General features: G+C 40.7%; 1 protein-coding gene across 2 annotated transcripts; it reads right to left on the bottom strand.

The window, feature by feature from the left end:
- Positions 1–1,760: 1,760 nt before the first annotated feature.
- Positions 1,761–24,047, bottom strand: septin3 (septin 3). Of its 2 annotated transcripts, XM_008277260.1 has the most exons (12): positions 24,006–24,047; positions 23,332–23,538; positions 21,336–23,221; positions 14,513–14,914; positions 14,267–14,395; positions 8,164–8,245; positions 7,834–7,971; positions 7,041–7,158; positions 6,625–6,720; positions 6,285–6,381; positions 6,141–6,192; positions 1,761–4,299 (listed from the first exon to the last, which is right to left on the bottom strand). In XM_008277260.1, the coding sequence occupies exons 2-12, from the start codon at positions 23,535–23,537 to the stop codon at positions 4,170–4,172; spliced, it is 3,336 nt and encodes a 1,111-aa protein (XP_008275482.1). In that variant the 5' UTR covers position 23,538; positions 24,006–24,047; the 3' UTR covers positions 1,761–4,169. The 2 variants fall into 2 exon arrangements, with proteins under 2 accessions (XP_008275482.1, XP_008275490.1); XM_008277268.1 differs by lacking the exons at positions 21,336–23,221; positions 23,332–23,538; positions 24,006–24,047 and adding an exon at positions 20,959–21,071.
- Positions 24,048–24,784: the final 737 nt, after the last annotated feature.

The following is a 24,784-nucleotide window of genomic DNA, read 5'->3' as shown; positions in this document are numbered from 1 at the left end:
TTGGGCTTCCAACTAAAGAATCGGGGCTAACAGTACCTGGCCTGGTAACCTGTGCTAATCATAGATTGTGGGTTGAAGTTGAAGTATATTGCACACTGAAATGCTCCTCTTCAGCTTTATCCTGTTACAACAGGAATCCACAACTCATGGTTGCTACATCTACTTCCTCTATGCAATCTAGGGTCATTCTTTAGCTTTTTAAAAACTTAATTAAACTTCAACTTTTTTGTATTATTATGAAGTGCTTAATACTAGGGGGAAACAAGTCATTCTATATCCAAAAATGAAATGCTTTCGTCCTCTGGGGAGCATGAACATGCTTGATATTTTAATGGCAACCTCCTCGTTTTGTTTTTATTTCAACAGCCACCAAATTCACTGACCAGAAACCATAAATGTCCAGAGCAAACTGTAATTGTCACAACTACCTCTCAAAGAATAAAGTGTTAAGTGGTCATTTGGAAATTTAAACTTAATAATGATAATATATGCAAATCAAGTGTCATGAAAATCATTCCCTAGGTACCACGAATATCTGTACTAAATTTTAAAAAAATAAAATAAAAAATCCTTTCCTGTAGTTGCTGATGTACCTCTGAACCAAAGTGTTGGACAAACAGACCGACTGGATCAACTCATCACCATGGCTTTGAAATAGTGCAAGCAGGACACAAAACTGTGACAGTGTCCTGACTATAGTATTTTAGACCATAGTAGCTTTGTAGGAAAGCACCACAAAAGTTAGGTTTTTATACTTGTGTATAGAGTTTTATCAAAACTGGAACAATTTTACACACAGTATGTGAGAATGCAAAATGACAGACATTACGGCGAACCTTTCTTCTGCATATAGCCTCAGTGGCCGAATGTGAGTAAAAAACTCACTCTGAATGTTATCATGGAGACTCTCTTAAAAAGCAGTTGATGAAGTGTCTAATAACCTTCTCAAAGGTGAGACTGGTTGCAAATGTTGTAGAACCCAAAATGGAACCATATGGCACACCATAGAGACACCTTTGAGGGCACCAACAGATACAAGAAAAATCCTCTCAGGAAGATGTAAAGTGTACTTCCCAAAAATAGACCTACATGAGCCACGTTACTTTCACGCTTAAAGCTGCGCTACGGTCAAGACATAGTCGCCTGCATTGCCTGCAAAACCACTCATCATCATGCCATTGCAGACACTGCAGAGACCTGTCTCAGTGGAGCGCATTCAATTAAAATCAGAACGGAACCTCATAAAGTCTTTTTTTTGCACCTCAGCAGTTGTCAGCTGTATTACCAGTGATCAAGTGCCAATCAGGATTTTTTTTTTATTTATTTATTTTTTAAGAAAAAACTCGCTTTAGCCGTTTATGATGGATGTAAATAGTTTTTCAGTACCTCTTTTCTTGACTAACATTCCCACTGACCCCTACAGCTGCAGGTGATGCTCCTGCATAATTTCTTTTACAGCAATTAGTGACTCCACTGTCTGTGAACAGCTGTGGTTGTTATGGTACAAGGTCAGAGAGCAAACACAGAGATGGGATGTTTTCCTCATGTACTCATATTATTATTATTTATGATTAACCATTTAAAATCTGTTCCAAAACAGAGACTCATGAGTGTATGTAGATATACATATAAGATCAATATGAACCGTTATCTCACTACAATAATTACTAATAATAATGATACCAAAAATATTATAAATACTCATTTGAATGTTCTGAGGGCATGATACAAATATTGATAATAGAAATCATGAAGAAATATTTCTAAAAACATGGATGTGTATTTATTAAATAAAGAATAAATTACAATAAGACATTAATGTATAAATAACTCCATATAACACTGGATATTATACCTTGATGTGTCACAGCAACTTTACAAAAAGTGATAATTAAATAAATGACATTGTGAAGGTCAAGTAATTGAAAGGGCTGAGTGATATGTGGATGGTGGGAAGTTAAGTTTAGTTTAAGGAGTTAAGACAGCAGCGCTTTACCTTCGGATATATCAATTTAATGTACACATCACACATTCAGAAATATTACTTGTTAGTTGACGTGAAGTTGCAGTGTTGAGTGAACTGACTGGCTGTATGCAAACAGGCAATATGGATACAAGCATGCACACATAAACACCATAGAAACAGAATGTTCTGTAACACTGGTTTAAATTTCTGCTTGAAAACATTTGACTGCACTAAAATCACAGACAACTATTATCATTTTGTAGCAGACATCACACTTCATATCAAAATCATACAAACATATGACTGTTTAGAATGGAGACTGAGGTTATAATGAAAGAAGATTGATCAATATTGAGAGATTAAATTAGTTCGTTTTGGCTGATTTGTGCTCTACTGCAGACAGTGCATGGCAGAACAGTATATATGTTGAATTCCTGAAGAGAACTTGGTAAACATGTTTACAGCTCAATAAATAAACTGATCTCAAATAATTACACCCACAAACAGAGTGCATACAACTGGGGTAATATTGTTCAAGTGTCTTGTAAACCTGATATGGAGAAATATGTTGGTGAACCCAAACTCTGTAAACGTCATCAAATGACACTGGATTTGACACATTGGAGAAAATTCTAACAAAAAAAATCAGCAGTTGGAACATCTGAGTTGGATGAAAAGATGGTCCAAGTGCCTATTTCCGACTCTGTAAAGTCACTGCTTTAACATGGCAGAGTGCTGCCACCAAGTGGTGCACAGGAGCAAATCAGTTTCAAAATGGCAACACGAATGCTTTAGAGTTTTGCTCTGGTCACATATACTTTGCATGGCACAAGTTATCAAAAATATTTTCCGTTTTCTTTCCTCCTTCATTTGCTATTCAGAGAATATACACTGATCACACAAGTGATCAGAATTTTGAGGGGTCAAATACTATTCTTTTCATGAATGGCCAACTAAGATGGGTGAGATGAGGAAATATGCAATTTTAAAAAAACAAATGTGCAGAGAATAGTAGTTTGTACAGCCTGGTTTAGACCGTGTATGCATTTTTCCAGTAGAGGAAGATTGTATTTGAAATTACATTATTGTTGTAGTAATACAGGTTAAATCAAATGCTGTAGTTAATCTCGAGCTTGTCATCTATTTAAGAGAAAATACGTCACAAGATCCATCTGAGTCTAAATGAAAATATGCAAGATACACAGTCAGCCAGTGCAAGTGAGCACCAGTACAAATGCAGTAAAGTGGACTGAATCCTCCTCTTCTCAGTATCCACTGTGGTGAAACAAACCGTGCAGAGCTGTATGTAAACAGTTCAGTTTGTGTTTGCACTATTATGGAGAAGTATGGAATCACTGTATCTGCAGTATGCACAGTCGTTCACCCTGTGGACTCTTTAATTAAACACAGACACTTGTGCCTACATGAACTGCATTTCACATGTGACTCATGTTGCAGATGTCTTCATCTTAGTATGCAGGTCTGTGCGCCGAAACTACTTAAAAATGGAAAACCAAACTCAAACAGAGTGAGGGAATATTAAAGAAATTTCATTTGTTTCCTTGGTGGAGTTGGTTATTAAAGAAGTCAGCACAGCTTGTAATGTTTGTTAAGTCCCCCTGACAGCATAGTCACTGAGATTCTTTCTTCAAACCAACACTTGCTGTTGAATCTTAAAACAGCAATTTTAACAGTCAGCTGCAGCGCTGGCTCATGCATCACTACTACACAAGAATTATCATTTTAATAGTTGGAACAAATCATCTTGTTTGTCTAAATCCAGACATCAGTTGCTACACATTAACAAAACTTAAAAATTAGCTTCTCACACACTTAATAATATGGCACTTTCTAAACTCGCACTATTTGAATGATGAGAGATGACAAAGCGTTGGCAGTGGATAAAATGTTAATTTTATAATGGCACTAAGTGTCTGGCTGTTCCTGCCTGCAATAGTCAAAAGAATTACTGAAATGAAAGAAGAGGGGTTTGATATGCTTGGAAGGGTAAAGGTGGGGAAGAAAGTGAAAAATGCATGGGTGGGGTTTGGAGATGAAATGACACCAATTTTTACAGATTCAATTTTTTATCCACACATGCAGAAATGCTGTGGTGACAATGTTGATAATATTTTGTAGATTCACCTATGAGCTTCCTCGCAGTGTTTTCATTCTCACTTTAAGCATTTCTCCAACTGAACGACTACAGGTTGCTTTCTTGGGTGTCATTGGAAGATATGGGGTGCAGACCTCCATTCTCGTTCAGTCTCTTGGCACGGTAGGTTTCATAGTGAATGTTGTGGGTGACTTCCTTCAAATCTTGGAGGTGAGACCTGAGAGAGAGGGAGAACACAGAGAAGATAAGTTACTAGTCTTGTATGTAGCAGTTTGAAACAAGGAGGAATTAGTGATTCCTATGTGTGGTTTAAAGGTCTTTGCATCATGTCTGCATCTCCGTGAACTGACTCATGCAGACTTTGAACCTGGACGTACATACTACTGTGCATATCGGTCTGTCAGTGGTTACATTGTCCCTCACATCGCACTTAGTAGAACAAACTGGGTTCCTGTGGATGTTGTGGACGTGTGTCACTTTGCACTTTTTACAGGATATAAGGTCCCCCTACATTAGTTTCACATTTGTAACATCTACTACGGGCAGCAGTTTTCCCCTACATCCATGAAACTTGGTAGACAGATGCAGCACATCCAGACACACAAAAAAGCCAGCAGTGGCCATGACCTAAACCCAACAGGAAGTCCGCCATTTTGGATTGTTCGTTTCTCCGCCCTGAGCGAACTCCTCTTAGGTGGTAGGTCACAGAGCGCTGAAATCCTGCTAGCATGTAGAACACACCTTGAAGGTAAAAAAAATATGGAAATCTTCTGCAAAAGTCAAAGGGCTTGGCCATGGCGGCCTGCTGATTTTTGATCCGTCGCCATGAAAGAGGAAGTTCTGTCTAACTACCCTGTACATTCTCTAATCTGCCTCAAACTTTTAATGTTTGATCACAGTGCTGCCCTGATAGCATCCATATGCCAATATCCATTCACAGTCATAGCGCCACCTGCTGGCAACAGGAAATGACACTTTGATATAGTACTGTAAGACCATTGATCATATGAACATCAAATTTGGTGAAATAGGTCTTCACATGTTGATGATGACTCAGTGAAAATTGTGTGTTTATGACAAAGCGCGTGTCTGTGACAGCGCGGCAAATTTCAATGAAAAGTCAGATGTTCATCTCTCAGCTGCAGATCATCAGATCAGGCCCAAATCACATATGATTGACAAGAGTCCATGTCTGAAGACATCCACACTGTAAAATTGACTCATAGTCATAGCGCCACCTATTGGTAACAGCTGTTTGAGGCATTACACTTCCATGTGACATTGCTTCAAACTTTGTGATATTCTTGAAATTGGTCAGTTCAGTCTTCCCACATTGACGATGCTACAGTGTGAAGGTTTTGCCTTTTCAAGCAACGTCATTGCCATGGCGATGCATAGTTACTAGGTACGGAAAGTACTTTTTGACAGCTTGGGAATGCTCATAAACTCATCAAAATTGGCATACGAGTCACTATCGGCTCAACGACAATGTGTGCTTGTCTGGCAAAATGGCTCTATAGCACCCCCTACAGCAATTTATCTATTAGCCTACATTAGCCTACATCTATGAAATTTGGTAGGCATATGTAACACATCAGGACGCACAAAAAAGCTTGTTGAACCCATACCGTAAACTCAACAGGAAGTCCACCATTTTGAAATAACTGTGCAATTTTTGGTGATTTTTGTCATATTTAAAATCTATCTCCTCCTAGGGGTTAACTCCTACAGGCCTCAAATCTGGCCAGTGCATGCAACAAGCCTTGGTGATTAAAAGTTATGGAAATGCTCCGCAAAAGTCTAAGGGTGTGGCAAATAAACAATGTGATGACCTCATCTTGAGGTGTAGGACATTATGACTTTCTGCTACTTTCCAACATTTTAGAGATCAAATAAATCAAGAAAATACTCAGCTTGCAGCCATATTGTTTATACCACTAGATTCATGTTATTGCTAAAATACAGTGATGCTAACATTTACTAATATGGAAAATTCCAATATTTTCTAGCTGCTTTATTGCATTAGGATTTAAATATCTAGTTAAAAGACTAGTTTACCTGATGAGGAAATCTCTCAGCTGAGCGAACTCACAATGGTTTGGATTTTCAACTGCAAAAAAACCCCAAAACAAAACAATCAAACAACCATCAACATCATGTCTTTAGCACAGAAACTCATTTAATTAAGTTGCTTTCACTCACCTTCTACGATTCCCCACGCCGTCTTCCTCCCCAGAACTCGTTTGCCATTCACTTGATATTCTTTGTCACTACCCACCACAGCAAAGGGCATCGCCTCCTATAGACAGAGACATTTCAGCGCAGTTCAGTATACCAAAGAGAGCAGCGCAGGGTTCATGAGATGAAACAAATACATAACATGCCCCAGTGCCCTGACATTCTGCTAAGAGAAGGCGCTGCGTGTTTGTGAGAGAGACTGGGTCAAGCTGGGTAGAAAGGGGGGGTGGCAAAGACTAATTCTCCTGCTGAATAAGAAATCACTGGACAAATGTCGTGTGAGTTAAAGAGCAGAACCACTTACTCTGATCTTGTCATTGTCGCTCTTGTCCTCCATGTCCTCATCAAACTCTTTCTGTGGATAAAACTCAATCCCGCTCATTTCCAGCTCCTTCCTTACCTACAGGAAACAAGAAAAAACAAACAAAAGAACATCTTTACATCACATGTCTACACAACAGTCCAGAGCAGTTGCAGCCTGCCTGAGACTGGATTTTTGAGGCAGATGCCAATACTGACATTTAAAGTTAATAAAAATGATAACACTCCCTGATATATCCAGTATTATATTTCAAATACACACATAACATAAAACAAACTATTTTGATCTTGATCCCCTAAATTGATCTGAACAGAGCAGCATCGCCAGGAGAGGCTGATCCATTGTTAATATGAAAATAAAGATTAGAGCAACAAAGTCAGATCATTGGCAAAACTCACCCGCTGTTTAAACTCCTGTCTCTCCTCAATGGTCATCGTATCTGCTTTGGCAATGACTGGAATAATGTTGACTGAGTGACTCAAACGCTTCATGAACTCAAGGTCTAGCTGTCGAAGGCTGGAACAGACGGACAGAGAATTAAAGTGAGTTTGTAGGTAGATGAGGGAGCTGTGATTCTCCCAGTAAGACGACTGGGACAGCTGATACCGATAGGAGGCCCTTAGGGGGGGATTTTATCTGTCATATTTCATGTGTCTCATTACCTTTCCCTGTTCTTGCCACAATTACAAAAGATTTACAGTGTGAATGTTTTGGAAAAGTGGGCTTATCATTGAACAAAGGTTGTGTCCCAGTTCTTGTTTGCCTGCACACAAAACATCGTGTCAGTCTCAATTATCCCAGCTAAGAAGGATGAGATACATTGGCAGTAATACACAAAAGACTGTATCCGTTTATCCATTAAAGAGCAATTTCACAGTTGTCAGCGGGAGCTAATTGTGAGGTGTTCAGAGGAGACAGATGTGTGTGTTGTCTGCAATATAAAGTAGCACACTTGATTTAGGGCTTTGTTAATGTGAAATGAAATGCTCCTGGATAAAAGGACATGAACATTGTGCGGTGTTCGTGTGTGTGTTAGTGTGTGTGTGTGTGTGTGTGTGTGTGTGTGTCTGCAAGCGGTTCTCTCCAAGCATGCGGGCAGATTACTAAAAACATCCCTTTGAAGATGAGGTGCTTAAAAATGCTTCAACTGATTACTTCACTAATCTCCAGCCCTGCCAAAGCTTAACTCACGAGTGTCCAGTTGGGGAGATGAAATAGATACAGCAGTGCATCCTGGTGTCGGGGATGCGCTTCTTTCTGGTGATGTTGACCTCTTCCTTTAGGAACTTCTCATACTGCTCATTGATGTATTTGGAAATGGGTTCCCAGCTGTGAAGACAACACAACAAGCCAGCTTCAGAGAAAAGATCATCACTGCTAGAACTGTGGGGAAAATAAATGCATCACAGCTCTCCTGAAATAAAACTACGGTTCTGTATGGTGCAAGTGAAAATTGATTCTTGGTAAGATGAGAATGTAATTAGGACATTTATGAGGTTTTAATGATCTTGGAAAACCCACCAGTTGTCATTATTGATTTGGTCTCCAAAGCCTGGAGTGTCGACAACTGTCAGCTTCATCTTCACACCGCCCTCCTCAATCACTGTAAAAACACACAAGCGCAAAGAAACAAACAAAATAAACCACAGTCCTTGCTTATGATCATATGCAGAAATACTGTAAACATGCAACTGATCTGTCTTTATTGTGAAATCAGTTAAAAAATAAGAACATTCCATGGATATTGGAGGCTTTTTTGACATATGTAGGGAAAAAAAACCCCATTTGATCCTCTTTTAAACTGGTGATAAATTCAAACAAATGGCAAATGAAATGACAATTTTTAAATTTTACATATAAATCCTGTGGAAATATCCCGACACCCAAATTTATAGCCACTTCAGATCCATAAAACTGGAATCAGCAGTTCAAGATTAGGTGTCAATGATTAGAACCGCCTTAGGGAGCGACATGTGGAACTTTTCTTATTAAAACTCTGACATCTGAGGTCTGTTGTTCTCCTTGCTTTTTAAATGTGTGGTGTCCTCATGCCAAGATCTAGAGAGCTTTCTGTAAGGTCTTCAGAAGAAAAGTTTTGGATGCCTATGAGCCTGGCAAGGATTTTAAAAGATCTCCAAAGCATTTGAAACAAATTATTCTGCTGTAAAGAAAATAATTTACAAGTAGTGAAAAAACAACTGCAAATTTGTCTAGAACAGGGCAACTTCTTTCCAGGACCAGACCATCCATCCATCCATTATCTATACACCGCTTAATCCTCACTGGGGTCGCGGGAGCTTATCCCAGCTGACTTAGGGCGAAGGCAGGGGACACCCTGGACAGGTCACCAGTCCATCACAGGGCTACACTTAGAGACAGAAAACCATACATACTCACATTCACACAATTTAGAATCACCAATTAACTTCAACCTGTTTTTGGACTGTGGGAGGGAGCTGGAGAACCCAGAGAGAACCCACGCTGCACAGGGAGAACATGCAAACTCCACGCAGAAAGTCCCGGGTGTCCTCACTGGGACACGAAACAGCGACCTTCTTGCTGCGAGGCAATGGTGCTAACCACTACACCACCTTGCAGCCCAGGAGCAGACCATTTGATGCAAACAGAACTCTCCAAGAACCCTAAAATTTCACACAAGATCCGCAGGGACAGTCATCCTCAAATGTATTCATGCCCTCCCATTAAACAAGAAAAAAAACACTGAAATAAGTTGAAAGTGACAAAAGTAATAATAAATAAATAAATAATGAAAATCATGACATTGCTTTTGAATTGTGGTTCAACAGAAATGCTAAAACAGCAATAACAACAAAAACAAGCAAACAAGCATGGCGGGACCTATTAACTAAAATTTTGTTGAACAACCCTTTGAGGCAATCAAGTGTTTTCTGCAACTCTCAGTCAGACTTCTGCACCTGTTGACAGGTATTTTGATTGTAGCCCGCTGCTCATCAGTAAAGTGTTCTAATTGTCTGGGACAGTTTTGTTTGTTTTTTTAAATTAATCTTTTCAACCACAATTCAAAAGCAATGTCTTATTTCATTGTTTTCTAGTTATTTGAGTGACTATTCTGAATTTTGCCTTTTCTTTAACGGAAGGGTATGAATAAATTTGAGGACGACTGTAACTGTTGTGTCTATTGGTGTCAAAGTGCACATGTCTACAATCATGAAGAAATTACAGGTCAAATCTGGAGGCGTGCCACATAAAAAAGCCCTTGCTGTCCCAAATGAACATTAGAGCAAAATTAATGTTTGCCAATGAACATACAAGCAAAGAGCAGGCCCTGTGGAATAATGTGCTCTGGACATTAATCATAATAACAGTAGATTTGTTCAGTCTAGCGTTTCAGGAGAAGAAGCTCATACCAGCTGTGAAGCTTGGTGGTGTAAATGTTATGGTTTGGTGTTGCTTGGCTGCCTCAGGAACTGGGCAGCTTGTAGTCATTGATTTAACCATGAATTCTGCATCATTTCAAAGAGTGCTTGAAGATAATGTGAAGCCATCTGCCTTGAAAATTGAAGTTGAACAGGAAGCGAACCTTTCAACAGGATAATCATCCAAAGCACATGAGCCAGTAGCGCAAAAAGAAGGAATGGAGGGTTATCAGATGGCCTGCTGAAAAAGAAAGAAATCCTGACTTGATTCCTTTTGAAATGGTGTAGGAACGACGGTGGGTTGAAACGGGCAGCACACGCAAGAAAACCCTCAAGCATGTTGCAGGTGAAGGCCTTTGGCATGAGGATCAGTCAAGAATTTCAGCAAAACCAAAGTTAGTGATGGTGGACAACTACGCAAGACGTCTACATATTGAGCAAATGTTCGTGCTTGGAATAATCAGAGAAGCAGCTTTTAAGAGAGAAACATCAGATAAATTGTGATGATCTGAACAGATTTTTTGTTATACATCTGCATGTAATGCCACGCTTCTGCTGTGTCTCTTGGCAGTGTCTCTGACTGTCAGCAGCATAATAATGTCAGGTCACTGTCTACTGCAGGCGATGTGTGCATGATCACGTAAGCTGCAGCAACCAAACACTGAGGGTTTGACAGATTCTCAGTTTCTCTGAGGCTTGCAAATCGTCAAGGACATGTGTAAATGCCAGTTCAGCTTCTTTGCCAGTCCCAAATGCTTTAATGAGCAGCGTCCTGCACGCTACATACTAAAGAGTCCGAAACTGGTTTCTTAAATGGCATACATAGCTGCCTGGCACAGTTAATGATTTGACACCCAGACTGAGGGACTCAGACATTGTCAAGCACTATACATAGTGGCTTTGAACAGGATTAATTTGCTCTGTTTTCTTGAGAAAATTGGATTTTTCTTTTTTCTTGCCACGATCATTGCTGAGTCCTGCTGCTTAGTTCTGTTTATCCCAACAGGCAGCTTTCATAACAGGGACAACTTTGTGATACCTCGCCCAACAACAGTGCTAGCAAAGCACAAATTGATCTGTGTTTACCTCTTCGTGTCAGTTGTCAGACTGGTTCAATGATCGTAACCATGGAAACACAACTCTTAGGTCTGAGGTTGTCTGGCATTGTGGTAGCAAACTTTTTTTGGCTTCCAATTAGGTCGTCTTTACCATTATGCAACGGTCTAACTTGTATTAGGTAGGACAAACCAAGGGAAGCTAAACAGACAGACAAATATAGATTGTTAGCAGTCTGAGAAGAATTCCGCAAGATGACAAAGGTTAAGTGAGACAAAGAAAAAGTGAAAGTTCTAGAGCACGTACAGTACATGTATGTGTGAACAATGTTATCAAGGCTGAAGATCAACAAGCCTGTCCACAAGTCGTCTTTGACAAAAAAAAACAAATTTTTGCCATTTTAAAAAGTCCTGCAGTTGCGGTCATCATTCCAGGGATTGATCAATGTGTCTCAAATGAAAGCCGACAGCGATGCAGTGGGACTCCGCAGGTCCAAGAATAATCTGTTTCTTTATGACAAATGCTATTTGTCATGAAGTAGTCAGACATTCAATCACAAGGCAGTTGTAAAAATGGCTGATATTTACCGCTGATTATTACTGTTGATAATTTCACTGAGAAATACTGTGCACCGCTGCCAGTGTAAAAATATGGTTCAGGCAAATATTTTTCCAACTCATTGTTTTAACTGAAGATGTATGACATACACTACTTGACAGTGCCTATAAAAACTATTCATGACCATTAGACGTTTTCTCCTTTTATTGCTTTTGAACACTGAATCATGGTTCATATACTTAGGTGCTTTTTGGACAAGAATTTAAAAAAAAAGACTTATGCCAAAGTAAAAACAGACTTCTACCAAGTAATGTCAATTAATTAAAATTATTTAGTAGATGCAGCTTTGGCCGCAAGTACAGCATTGAGAGCCTGTGTGGGTGGGTCTCAGTCAGCCTTGCACAGCCTGACACTACAATTTTACCCCATTCTTCTTTGCAAAACTGCTCAAGCTCTGTCAGGTTGCAATGTCGATTGTGAGTCAACAGACCTTTTCAAGTCCAACCACAAATTCTCAATAGGATTGAGGTCTGGGCTCTAAGTTGACCACTCCATTTCTGTGTAGCTTCAGTGCAGACTGTATCACGTTGTCCTCCTGGATTTCCCATTATTTTACAGCACTCATAATACCCACTACCTTTACAAATCTTCCAGGGCCTACTGCTGCGAAGCATCCCCACATCGTGATGCTGCCACCGCCATGCTTTACAGTGAGGATGCTGTGTTTGTGATGATGTGCAGTGTTTGGTGTCTGCCAAACATAGTGTCCTGTTAGATGTGTCAAAAAACTCAATTTTGGTGTCATCAGGCCAAAGAACCTTTATCCAGTTCGCTTCTGAGTCTCCAACTCCAGTCATGAATTCTAGCCGAGATTTATTATGAGCTTTTTTAACAGTGTCCTTCTATTTGCCACACCCAGGCAACAGTTGTTCTATGCACAGTGTGTCATATCTTCGAATAAATCCTTGAGTGACTTCTAGTATTAAATCCAACTTATCCCTTATGGGTGTGCTTTCAAAGTGAGTAGTAGTTGTGGTTGTGGTGGGTCTACAGTCCTCACTATATGCAAAAAAGGTTGTCTTAGTTTTATCCAGCAATCCCAGTTTCTCAAATCCACTAGCTTTCTTCCAAAGCCTTTTTTTAATAACACAAAATATCCATACTAAAAAGACAGCGACCCTAAGAAAACACTGCTTGATTTTTTTTCCACTGAGACTGGTGAAGACTTTTCTAACTTACATAACAAAGACAGCGGATTTTGGCTCGAATCACTTATACTGAAACACTGGAAGCTGTTTGTAATTTTTTAAGATTTATAAATGGTGGATTTATCCTGGAGATTCATGTTGTCAGCTCGCCAGCTACTATTCTTCCCTATCATTAAAGAGTCTGACACTCTCCTCGGCTGGCAGAAGTCTGTACTATCTCACGTCATTCAGCACCACTAAACCCCTACACCCACCTACACACCTGCTGCGAATCCCCTGATCAGCTCACAGCACATACACACTTCTTAGCCACAGTTCCCTGTCGGATTTACCTGTCTACTTATTATGACCTGTTACTTACTGTTATGAATCATCTCTCTCTGTTGCTCTTTTTGATTTAGCTGCCTATCCTAAATTACCACTTTACATAGTAAACTTCACCTGGAAGTAAAGAATGTCTGAATTTTAACTGGTCTAATAACACTGCATCAGAAAACTGTGCAATATCAGAATTTCCTCCATGATCACTGAACAGCCATCTCTCGTTTGACAGTAATCTGTCTGCAAAACTCCAGCCGCATACATTCATTCATGTTAAGGTCATTTGCAAATGTAATCTTCCTTCTAGTTTGTTAATAAAGCCGACAACCCTAAGTAGACAGAAATCAGACAGGTGTCCACACTGATTTATTGATATGACATAAAGTAACATTATAGAAGAACAAGTAGAAAAACAGATTCTCTGTAATTAGCTTGACACCCACTACTACAGCAAATAGACAGTCAAATTAGAAAAAAAGTCTGAGAAGAATTCTGCAAGATGACTTGAACACCACACAGTATCTAAAAGTCCTTTCCCACGTGACAGGTCCTTTCCCAGACAACAGGAAACTGCCCATGTTAGAAGCACTCTCAGTACTTGAGGTTTCCCATTTTGTTTCACCGAGGTGTGGCACCTCAGGAGAATGTGCAAGATGCAGGACTCATCAGCACGCACACTCGCTTGCTGTGAATTTTCTGGACAGTGACCTGCTCTATTTACACTGGGCTCATTTGGACATTACACAGACTTTTTATTAGAGAGCTGGCAGGGTGAATTCTGTTTAATGTGTGGTCCAACTGTCTGGGACATTTGCACATAAAGCTCCTTTGGGTAATGTCTAGAATTGCGCTGCAGCGCATGTGTAAAGGAGAGGTAGAAGTTGGCCCATACAATGATATCTCTGCTGGAAATAAATGATGAGCTCTCTTGGCAGCTAGCAAGGCGCACTGATGTACTATAAGTAGGTTACATGGGACTTTTAAGGACATGGTCAAAGATCATTAATTTTTTTCTGTCCAATTAAACGCAAATATAAATGTCTGGCTCTAAAGAAAGAACAGGATCGCTCTCTCTGTACTCACCGTGAGACACTGCCTTGATCTCCACAGTTTTGGGGATCTTCTCATCACGAGCCCATCCTGCACTCCTCCTGCTCACCTGGGACTTGAATAAGGTGTTGATCAGAGTTGACTTTCCAAGACCACTGTGACCTGAGGTGAGAGACATGGCGGGAGGAGGGACGAGAAAAAAGGCCAGAGAGGAAGTCAGAAAAGAAATGACAGCAAGTTTTCAAGTATAAAGGAAAAACAACGTCCACTACAACTTACCCACAACCATGATATTGAAGTCAAACCCAGTCTTCATGGTCTTCTTCCTCATCTGCTCAATTATGGTGTCAATACCAATGTACCCCAGCAGAGTGGATCCTCCGCTGGTGCTGTGGGAGCCGCCGTGACTGTGACCTCCACTGTGTGCTGCAGGGTGACTCCCAGCATGACCAGCACCATGGCCCACGCCATGACCCACTCCGTGACCGCCAATGTGGCTTGGACCGTGACTTCCGATGGGAACTGGAATGCCGCTTGGAGGTGGAGCAGAGACACCGCCTCCTCCGACACCCGGGCCCTGAGGCGGGAAGGGGCTAGAGGGGGAAGGAGCCCCCACATTAGGGGGCTTGGCAGGGACAGCTGGTTTGGGTCTAACCTCTGGAGGAACTACATCTGACATGTCTACAGAAGAAGAGAAAGATAGAAACAAAAAATAATTATAAAATAGGCCAGTGGAGCAGCGGAGGCCTACTGTCCCTTTGCTTGTTCTTACATTGAAGAAAAAGTTTGTTGTAGCAGGCTTAAAGGTGCGAAACTGACAGAAAATACTCATGCACATCGAGCCACACATACCGTTTATGTTTTCTTTTCCCAGGTTTTGCAATGTTTTTCTCTATTCCCATACATAAGGGAACAGATATTTCTAAAACAAAAGTGTTTTTGTTAAATTGTATGTATATAACTGGAGATGTACCAACCTTGTACAGTGAATTAGATATCCGCTGTTCTTCATTAGATAAGAAAGGACAATATATCAGTTGATATTAGATTATTATGGATACCTAGGTAATAATGTCTATATATTACAGAGCAGAAATATAGCGAAAAAGAGAGAGCTGACAAGTTATTAGGTGCACAATGTTAAGCTAAGGACAATAACTTGGCCATGATCACAAAAATATATTATATAATATATACGTGTTTATTTAAAAAAAAAATGAATAAAAATAAAAAACAGTGTAGAATTCAAGCTAAGGTACTTAATATTGGCAAATATCTGGAATTTAAGTATTGGAAGACAAACGTCCCATTGGTACATCCTTAAATGCAACTTTTTAAAGCTATAAGCAGTTTAGCTACAATAATTAGCTGATTATTTAATTAGCTCATCAAACATAAATGAATCAGCTTAAAATTTTTTTTTTTTTTTCTTTTGCAAAAATTGCAAAAAATCACAAGTTCCTGCCTCATAAACGCGGCTAGTATCTGTTTTCTTCGTCACTTGTTATAATAAATTGAATATCTTTGGGTTGAAGACATCACCTTAGAGCTGTGAAACTTGAGGCAGACATTTTTCATACTTATTTGACACTTTACAAACAGACAGATGAATGATAATGAAAACAGAGAACCACAGCTGAAACTCATTTAATCTCTTCTGTATTGAGGCGGCAGCAGAGAACTCAGACACAGATACTAAATCTTAAAACTTGGGCAGAAATCCAAAACTGTCTGTATGGCTTTGTCACCACTGGAGCTAACCCAGAATGTAGGTTTTTAGTATTGGAAGAAAAAAAATTCCCATTGGTGCATTCTTAGATGTAACTTTTGAATGCTTTTGGACTTTGGAAACTTGTGGCTGGTATTTTTCACACTAATCTGACACTTTACAGAGCAGATAGATAATGAAAACAATCTTTTGTTGCAGAAAACCACAGCTGAAACTCGATTCATCTCTCTTGTATTGAGGCGGCAGCAGAAAACTCAAACACAGATACTAAATTTCAGAACTTGGGCAGGAATTCAAAACTTTATGCATGGCTTTGACACTACTGGAGGTAACTCAGAATTTAGTTTTAAGTATTTGAAGAAAATAGGTCCCATTGGTACATCATAAAATGTAACTTTTAATGCCAAAGCACTTTAGCAGCAATAATTAGGTTATGAATTAATTTGCTGATCAAAAGAAAATGAATTAATTAGCATCCATTTTTAAAATTGTTTTCAAGCCAAACTGTAAAAATGTACAAGTTTCAGCCTCTTGAATGTGCCAAATATCCATGTTTTTAGTCATGTGTGATAATGAACTGAACATCTGTGGGTTGACGGCATCAGATTGGACTTTGGGGACTTGTGGCAGCACTTTACAGGGCAGGTAAATAATGATAAGGCAGCAGCAAAAACGCTCAGACATGGATACGGAATTTGGCCAGGAGTCCAAAACTTTGACATCACTAGAGGTAACCCATTTGGCTGCTATTGGAAGTCCCACTGGTATCAATAAATGTAACTTTTTAATGCTATAATAACTTAAACTCCAGTAATTAGCTGATTGATACGTAAGCTGATCAAAAGAAGGTTATTTTTCAAGCAAAAACAGCAAAACTTCACAAGTTCCCGCCTCTTGAATGTGGCTAATATCCACACACTTAAGTGTGACAATAAACTGAATATTTCTGGGTTGAAGGAATCACTTTGAACTTTGGGGTTTTAATTGTTCACACTAATCTGACACTTTACAGAGCAGCTTAACAATGACAACAATCTTTTGTTGCGAAAAAACACAGCTGAAGCTGGATTCATCTGTGTGGCACCAGAAAACTCAGACACGGTTGCGAAATAACCAAACTTGGGCAGAAATCCCAAGCTATCTGCACAGCTTGGACACCACTACAGGTAGGCCTGTAGGTGATCTGAGCCTTTAAGTAAAGCAGGCAGATGGTGAGCAGTAACAGGCATGAGTCTGGGCCAAGATGTTGGTAACTTCAGCCCTCCGGGGTGTGCACACGGAGCAGCCTGCTGCCACGCTTTGAGTCAGTGCAGACACGGCCGTGGATGCAGATCATACAAGTCACCGAGGCAGAGGCTGTCACTTTGATTCACAACACTCAGTGGTCATGCAGCTCTGCCCCCCTCCCACCCTCCCTGCCTGCCCTCATGCTCCTTGCTGCCTTCACACATACCACAATACATTCACATCTCAATACATCCCTCATGCTCCTTGCTGCCTTCACACATACCACAATACATTCACATCTCACAGCATCTGCACAATCATTTCATCACACCAGTATTAAGCCACAAGAAAATCACACTTTAAGACTGAAGCATACAATAACTGATGATGCTGTGGTGACACGAAAGCTACATTTTGCTTTAACGTGCTTTTCTTTCACAGAGCACATTAACGTTTAGAGCCAGAGGAGCTTGGTGTGTACCACTTTTTTTTTTTAAACGCAGCTTTTATTTGTTTTTATACAACACACGAGGCTAGTTCCATCGTAGCCTCCATTGTCTCTCTCCAGTCATGCTGGATAATAACGTTAACGGCTAGCTCTGTTAGCTAGCTGCTAGCACTGCCCCGCTAACGGTGGGCTCGGCTCTCTCTCACTTACCGACGCCGTTCAATTGACCCGTTCAAACGTTTTCGAAGGAGAAGACGGGCTGTTCTCACTGCTCGAGTGCCGCCGCGGATCCAAGAAACCAACAATGTTCATGCAACACGGAGATAAAGATAAAGGAGCGGTCATGTGATGAGCCTGGGTACCTCTCCTCTCCTTCCCTCCGGCCGTGAGCCCCCCTTTCCCGTTACCAAGGCGACAAGAGGAAAGGGAGTGGGGAGATGCAGCGCACATGCGCAGTCTGACTTCACCTCAAAGGGACATTTTTTGGTCTTCTGTCAACCATAGAGGCTATTTATAGGGGGCAGCGTGGACTGTCTCATAATTAGATTAAAAATAAATCCAACTGGGTGTCAGTGTCACGTGCTTTTGCAGAGTTCTGCAAAATTAAAAAGTCTCATGCATGGTCAAACACAGGGACGGGAAATTAACTTTTGCTGAAAGGTGGCATGTGGTGAAATTCTTGTTGTGTGTTGTAAGCTGTGAGAATATGAATCCCACTAGCCCCTCTTCAGCTAGATAGCCTCCCAGCTTAACAAGCCAGAAAGAATTTTATTCCATTTGTAAGCAGAAACTAAGGAACCAATAGTGGTTCTTGCTAAAAAAAAAAAAAAATGTACTTCATCCTGCCCCCTCACTGCCTGCTGCTGCCAGGTGAGCCATTCAGAAACAGCATCTGCCTCACAGTCTGCCAGGTTTATTTATTTTCTAGAGATGCCTCTGCTATTTCTAAAGTGTCTCAGTGCGCAAAATTTTCTGGTGTTGGCTTCAACAGTGAAAACAAGAGTCTTCATGCACTACCTGCCCAATAGGATGACATGTTAACCAGTCACCTCAGAGCCATTTTCCAGATGCTGCTCTGCACCACTAAATTGCTTAACTGTGATGCTGTCGGATGAACATAAGTTAAAACAATGGCTATTTCCATGTAAAATGATCGCTCAGAGAGAATGTTGGAAGCAATAAAAAGTCCTGCCCAGCTGCCATGCAACAAATGTTTTGCTTCACACTGTCAGCCACAGACGCAGAAAGAGTCTTCTTCCTTATGAGGGCGCTGACAGCAACAACTCAACTGCATTTAAAGTTAAAGACCCTGAAACACCCCTTTTAGAACAGGACTACAACCACGTGTTATACTGTCATGGTGAAATTTTTGGAATATTTTGAGCAGAAAAAATGAAAGGCACATTCTGGGGAAATGTGAGACTTTCATTAATTTGCTGAAAAGGGGAACAATATGGCGGCTGCACAGTGGATCGGTGGTAAGCACCGTCACCTCACAGCTAGAAGATTCCCTGTTCGCATTCCGGCTAGGATGCATAGGATGTTTCTGTGTGCAGTTTCCATGTCCTCCCTGTGCAGCATGGGTTCTCTCCGGGTTCTCTGGCTTCCTCCCACAGTTCAAAAACATGTTGAAGTTAATTGGTGATTCGAAGTTGTCCGTGTTCGTTTTTGTCTTTCTGTATATCCCTGTGATAGACTGGTGACCTGCGTAGGGTGAACATAGCCTTGCCCCTGAGTCAGCTGGGATAGACTCCAACCCCCTGCGACCCTAGTGAGGATTAATCAGTGTATAGATAATGGATGGACTGATGGAAAACAATATGGGTCCTTCAAGCAGTGCTGGAAGAAGTAAATACATAAATATAAAAATATCCCACCTCATTATTTTCTTTCATAGAGTTTCAACCAAATGCAGCATGAAAACAAAAACAAAACAAAAGTAAAAAAAGTTGCTCATTTTGGATGAATAACAGCCCCTGGCATTGTCGCAGTGGTTATATGTTACATAACTGTATTACTATTATTGATGCTTCACCTTGTGAGCATTAAATTCTAAGCATGAGATTACGTTTTACATAATGTACTGCAACTACAACTATACATTACATTTATGATTTATTTTGAGTATGTAAAATCCTACTCTGTAAAGTAATTGATAACTGTTCTATATAAATTGCAGAGTAAAATATTTCCCTCAATAATAACTCACTTTAAAAGTAGAAGGAACTTGCATTCTTAACTGAAAAAAACTTAAAATTGTACTTAGAAAATGTAAAATGCTCAATTAAAAGTACAGGACAGAACTACCCTTAATAAAAATGTTTGTAAAGCATTAAAAATGACAGACAGAATGACCTCTATTAGTATTTTACTATTATTAGTACATTGTTCGTCATGGTGGAGCTAGTTTTCAGAGCATTACACTGATAGATAAGTTCCTCCGAACAGTAGAACTTATCTGTAAAGTAACATCTGACTTTGTCTGTCCGTTACATGCTGTAGAGACACAAAAATATCTTTTACATAAGACAGTTTGAAGTGATGCAGCAGCAAAAACTCATAATAAAATGATTATGGCTGAATTTATCAATGCTGTGAGTAACACAAGCGGTTTTCTTTCTATATCAGGTCAAAATCTCAGCAGTGAAGAATATTTCACTTTGAAATGTGGTGAAGTAGATTTAAAGTACTTGTGTAAATATACTGAGATACATCCCACTACTGGTGACACAAAGTTCAACGTGCTATGATTAATAATAAAGGGTTTCTGGAGGGACAGACTCCTGCACAGTATACAAAAGCTGAGGGGTTGTAAGACAGACATGAATAAAGTATTTCTGCAACACAAAAAGATTTTAGTATGCAAGACCAGTAACTGTTATTTAACAGCACTGATGAAGACTGTGTGGTACAGGTGAAAACTCCAGAAAAAGCCTCCAAGTGCACCTTTAGATTCAGGGCTGTTCTGGCAAACAAATGCAGGACAGTTTTCCCTTGTTGGGCCTCCAAAAGCAATTCAGATAAAACCATCCGACAATCAGCTCTTCAGCTGGCTCACACACAACTCATCGACATACAGTGCGCAGCTTGTGCCAAACAGAGATATTGCTTCACTTGAAAGGGTCACAAGCCAAAAAGGTTCCTGATACTGAATTATGATACATCAAGGTTTGTCTGTAAGCCTCCAAAGGCAGACGTACACAGCTTGTTTGTGTCTTTTCTGTGAATTACTGGGTTAACACAACTTAAACCACAAAGTACACTATATTTGAAAGCGTTTCTTTAGCAGGAGGAGAACTTCAGCTGTGGCTCTGTACTCACACTTTATCTCAGAGTTGCTCTCCTCTCGTCCCTCCTCTGCTTCCCTTCCTGCATGTTCTCCTTGTGTTTGTGTGCGTCTGTGGGAAGCTGCTGTGGCATGTCTTCCTGGACTACACACTTTGATAGAGTCTGCTAACCAGCGTCGCCACGTCTCTCCTCAGCATGTCTGTTGCTCTGCTGATAAGGAGTGTCGTCTTAAATCCCTCCACTATCCTCTTTGACCACCCCCTCATCTGAGCTCCCACCCCCAAAAGACTGAAAATTATTTAACTCCCACCCCAAATAAAGACAAGAGATGAAAAAGTCCCTGTCATCTAATCTTTGATGAATTTGCTGACTGTGTTCAGTTAAAGTGGTTCAAATCTCCCTGTACTCACCCACATACACCGAGCCAGGGTAGTACATGGTGACGTAATAGGGGTCTTCTGATTCCTCAGTGACAAATGCGCTGTCTACTACAGAGTGATTCAGCTGGTTTGTTGGAAGGGGAGCTGTTGTTGTTGTTGTTGTCTCCTCTGCTTTCTGGTATACTCTGTGCTGTGGCTGGGATAGCAGGTCAAAGGCCCCCGTTGAACTGATGCCAAACCTGTTTGTGTTGAATGGGCAGAGCGCCACAGATGGGGTCCAGCTTGCAACATATTTCTCAGAGGGATATTCTAGTAGCTTTGTTGGCATCGCGTGGTGGTCAGGTGGTGCTAAAATATCTGTCTGATTCAGCCCTGTGTCGCTAGCTTTCACCTCTTTATGGCTTTTTTTATGTGGTCCAGGAGACCGGTCTTGACTGAGGGGATGTTCCTGTGATCGAAGGCCAGGCTTTGAGAAGTTTCCAGTATGTGAAGCGATGCGCTCAATTGAGGCAGGACCAGAGGCCCCCTGGGTCTGAGGTGCCACCAGACATGTCTTAAGTCGATTTAATCTGTGTGCACACCGGGAAGCTTCTGCTTTCTGATCGATGTCTCTTGACTGGCAGCTGTAATCCTTTGATACACAGTCAAACTGCCTTACTGCACTCTTCACATCCATCTGGGTAGTTTGACTTTGGGTCTTCAATGAGAATCTGTATTTCTGAAGGGACTTGATATTTTGATGTGCACCGGTTTGTTGACTGGCTTTAGACAAGCTTCCTGCAATTGTCTGTACTTTGTTTTCTTCCTGTGGTCTCCTGGGATGAGGACCTGATAGAAATGTTGTATTCGCTTGTGTTTCATTGTGCAAATCAAACCGTCTTCTCCTGCCCTCGATGTTGGGTGAGACAGCAGACGGACTCAAAAGAGAATCTGTGAAAAATGGCCTTTTTGAAGTCACTGGTGAAGCTGCTCCTTTCTCAGAACACATCTGTTCGTGTGATTGGTGACTGGAGGTGAAATTTGGGCTTTGAGTGTTGTTGCTCCTCTGATTGTAGTCTGCACATTTTCTTTGAAAGCTTGACTGAGAGGCCGGTCCATCTGACTCTCTGTGAACAGTGTCAACAGACTTTATCCTTTCTGAAACAGATGTCTGTGTGTCTGTCACTTCACTTGGTTCAGATTCCTGCTGTTGTTTGATGTTTGACTTTGGTTTAGGGATTGCAGTAATGCCTATATTTCTTGGAGGAGTTTTTGGTTGATCTTTTACAATATTTTCTCCTTTATTTATTCCAAATCTGCTTTGCAGGAAGCAGGGATTCTGAGATGTGGCTGGTAGTCTGTAGGATTCAGAGTAAGTCTGATGTGGAGACTCTCTGCTTGTTGCAGGACAAACTTTTCTCGCTTCCGGATGAGTGAAGTCCAGTAAAGTGTCTTGGTCAAGAATGTCATGCTTTACCTCATTGAAAGGCTTGGCTTTAGGATTTGAGATGGGAATTGATCTGGCACGTCTTTCTTTAGCGACAGGAAAAGGTTGTTTTCCTCCCTGACCATCTGAACTCATCCCCTGGCATGTCGACATGGGAGATGGGCTCAGCCTGGGTGTTGGGACTGTCAGAGTGGGAGATACACTTGGCTTTGGCTGCTGCAGGGATGGAGGAGGATCACTCAGCTGTGAGGCGGGGAGATGAAGAAAATCACTTTGCCTTGGTTTAAGAGTGGGGAGAGTAGGAGAGGAATTTGGCTTTGTAGCAGGAAAAATGGAGATGCTGGGCTTCCCAGAGAGAGACGGAGGGCTGTATGTTTTGGGCTTGGTCCTCGGAAGGGTTGAAGCTCTTTCTCTGTGGTTTCTCTGTGGACATGATTTACTCCACGAGGCCTGACTGGTTGTCTTCAAGGAGCAAACTGAATCAAATGATCTGAGAAGGCGGGGAGAAAATGCAACCCGTAAAAAGGAATTCATTATAATATTTATTGGATTATGTAGAACATAAAACTGAGCCAAAAAACAAGCTACACATCAATTTACCTTTCAGCTGCTGACAGTTTTGTGTTGTGTTTTTCAAAGATGAGTCCCTTCTCATCAAATGATGGGATTTGAATGGCTTTCTTCTTGATGACAGGAGAAGAGAGGGAGACAGGAGGTGACACACAGACTTTTGGATGCTCCTTTGTTTGTCTGCAGGAGGCAGATACTTGTGGGATCAAAGGCGCCAGACGGTCAAAAACACTCATTCTATGAAGAACGGGATGAAAAGAAACTTGGTTGTTAGATAAGAATGACAAATATTATCCACAAAAACATTTCATGGAAACATCCATATTTTTTAAGTGTCATAATCTGACAACAGTGGACAACAGAGAAACTTTCAGATGCTATACTTGAGAAAAAGTAACAAAAACAAAACAGTTTTATCTGTAAAAGAAAAAAAAAAAGAAGCATCAAATTTTATGAGTTGATCATATGTTTTTATATAAAACAAGCACTTATGGCTGTAAAACAAGTAGCCAAGCAGAAGCATAAAGTACAATAAAATGGAAATACTCAAGTGATGTAGAAGTATAGCACCTGAGTGAATGCACCACTGTAGTCTATAATAACACTGCAGGTGTTCACTCACACTGTGACTTCCGCTGCATAACAAATGTTTACACTAAAAAACACAAGCTTTGTACGCTACAGCTGAGGAAAAAGACACTGACCTGATGTTTGATGTGCTGCCTCTGATGCTGACACGCTGAGCGGGTAAATAAGACAGAGTGCGAGACGGGGAGCGGAGCAGTAGGAAGTTGTGGGCACACAAGTGCCATTCTCTCCATTCCATGACACTGAGGCTTCACTGTTTCACTCCCACTCTGGTGTCTCATTTGATTTGGTTCATGGGACGCTGTGAAGTCTGAATGTGGCCTGTGCAGCCTGTCTGTTTGCATAGCAAATCAGTGAGAAAGAGATCCTTCATTGAAGGAAAGTGCATTTAGAAACACTTAATTGCAAGTAAAAGTGATGCATTCGAAATTCTGCATAAGAATTATCAGCAAAATGTACTTCAGGAGCAGAGAGTACAGGAATTTGGCTCCTGGATACACTATTTGATTAATATTCATGCATCAGTGTGTGAGCAGCATTTTACTGCTGTTGCTGGTTGAGGTGTCTCAAGTTTAGGTCCTCAGAGACAACATTCTAGCGAGGAGTTCTGTTAACGCCACAGAAGAAACGGTTTCATGCTAAAAACCAATTTCACAAGACATGGCAACACAAAGGAAATAATCAGAGAAAAAAGGCACATGGGTCACAACACAGTCTCACATTCCTCCTCAGGACAAGGATTGTGTGAAACAGCAACATGTTTTCTTCAGGGAAGTTTGTAAAAGACGTTTGAAGGTGTTCAAAGAAGGGAGTGTTTCTGAGGTAATGGTTCTGTGCTACTCATTCTACGCCCAGGATGCAATAAAAGAGAAAGTAGCTTTACTAAGCTCTGAGT

Source organism: Stegastes partitus, unplaced genomic scaffold (assembly GCF_000690725.1).
Source record: "Stegastes partitus isolate 25-593 unplaced genomic scaffold, Stegastes_partitus-1.0.2 Scaffold3, whole genome shotgun sequence".
Classification (NCBI taxonomy): Eukaryota; Metazoa; Chordata; class Actinopteri; family Pomacentridae; genus Stegastes; species Stegastes partitus.
Note: the sequence above shows the minus strand (reverse complement) of the source record. Positions and strands in the feature narration are given on the sequence as shown.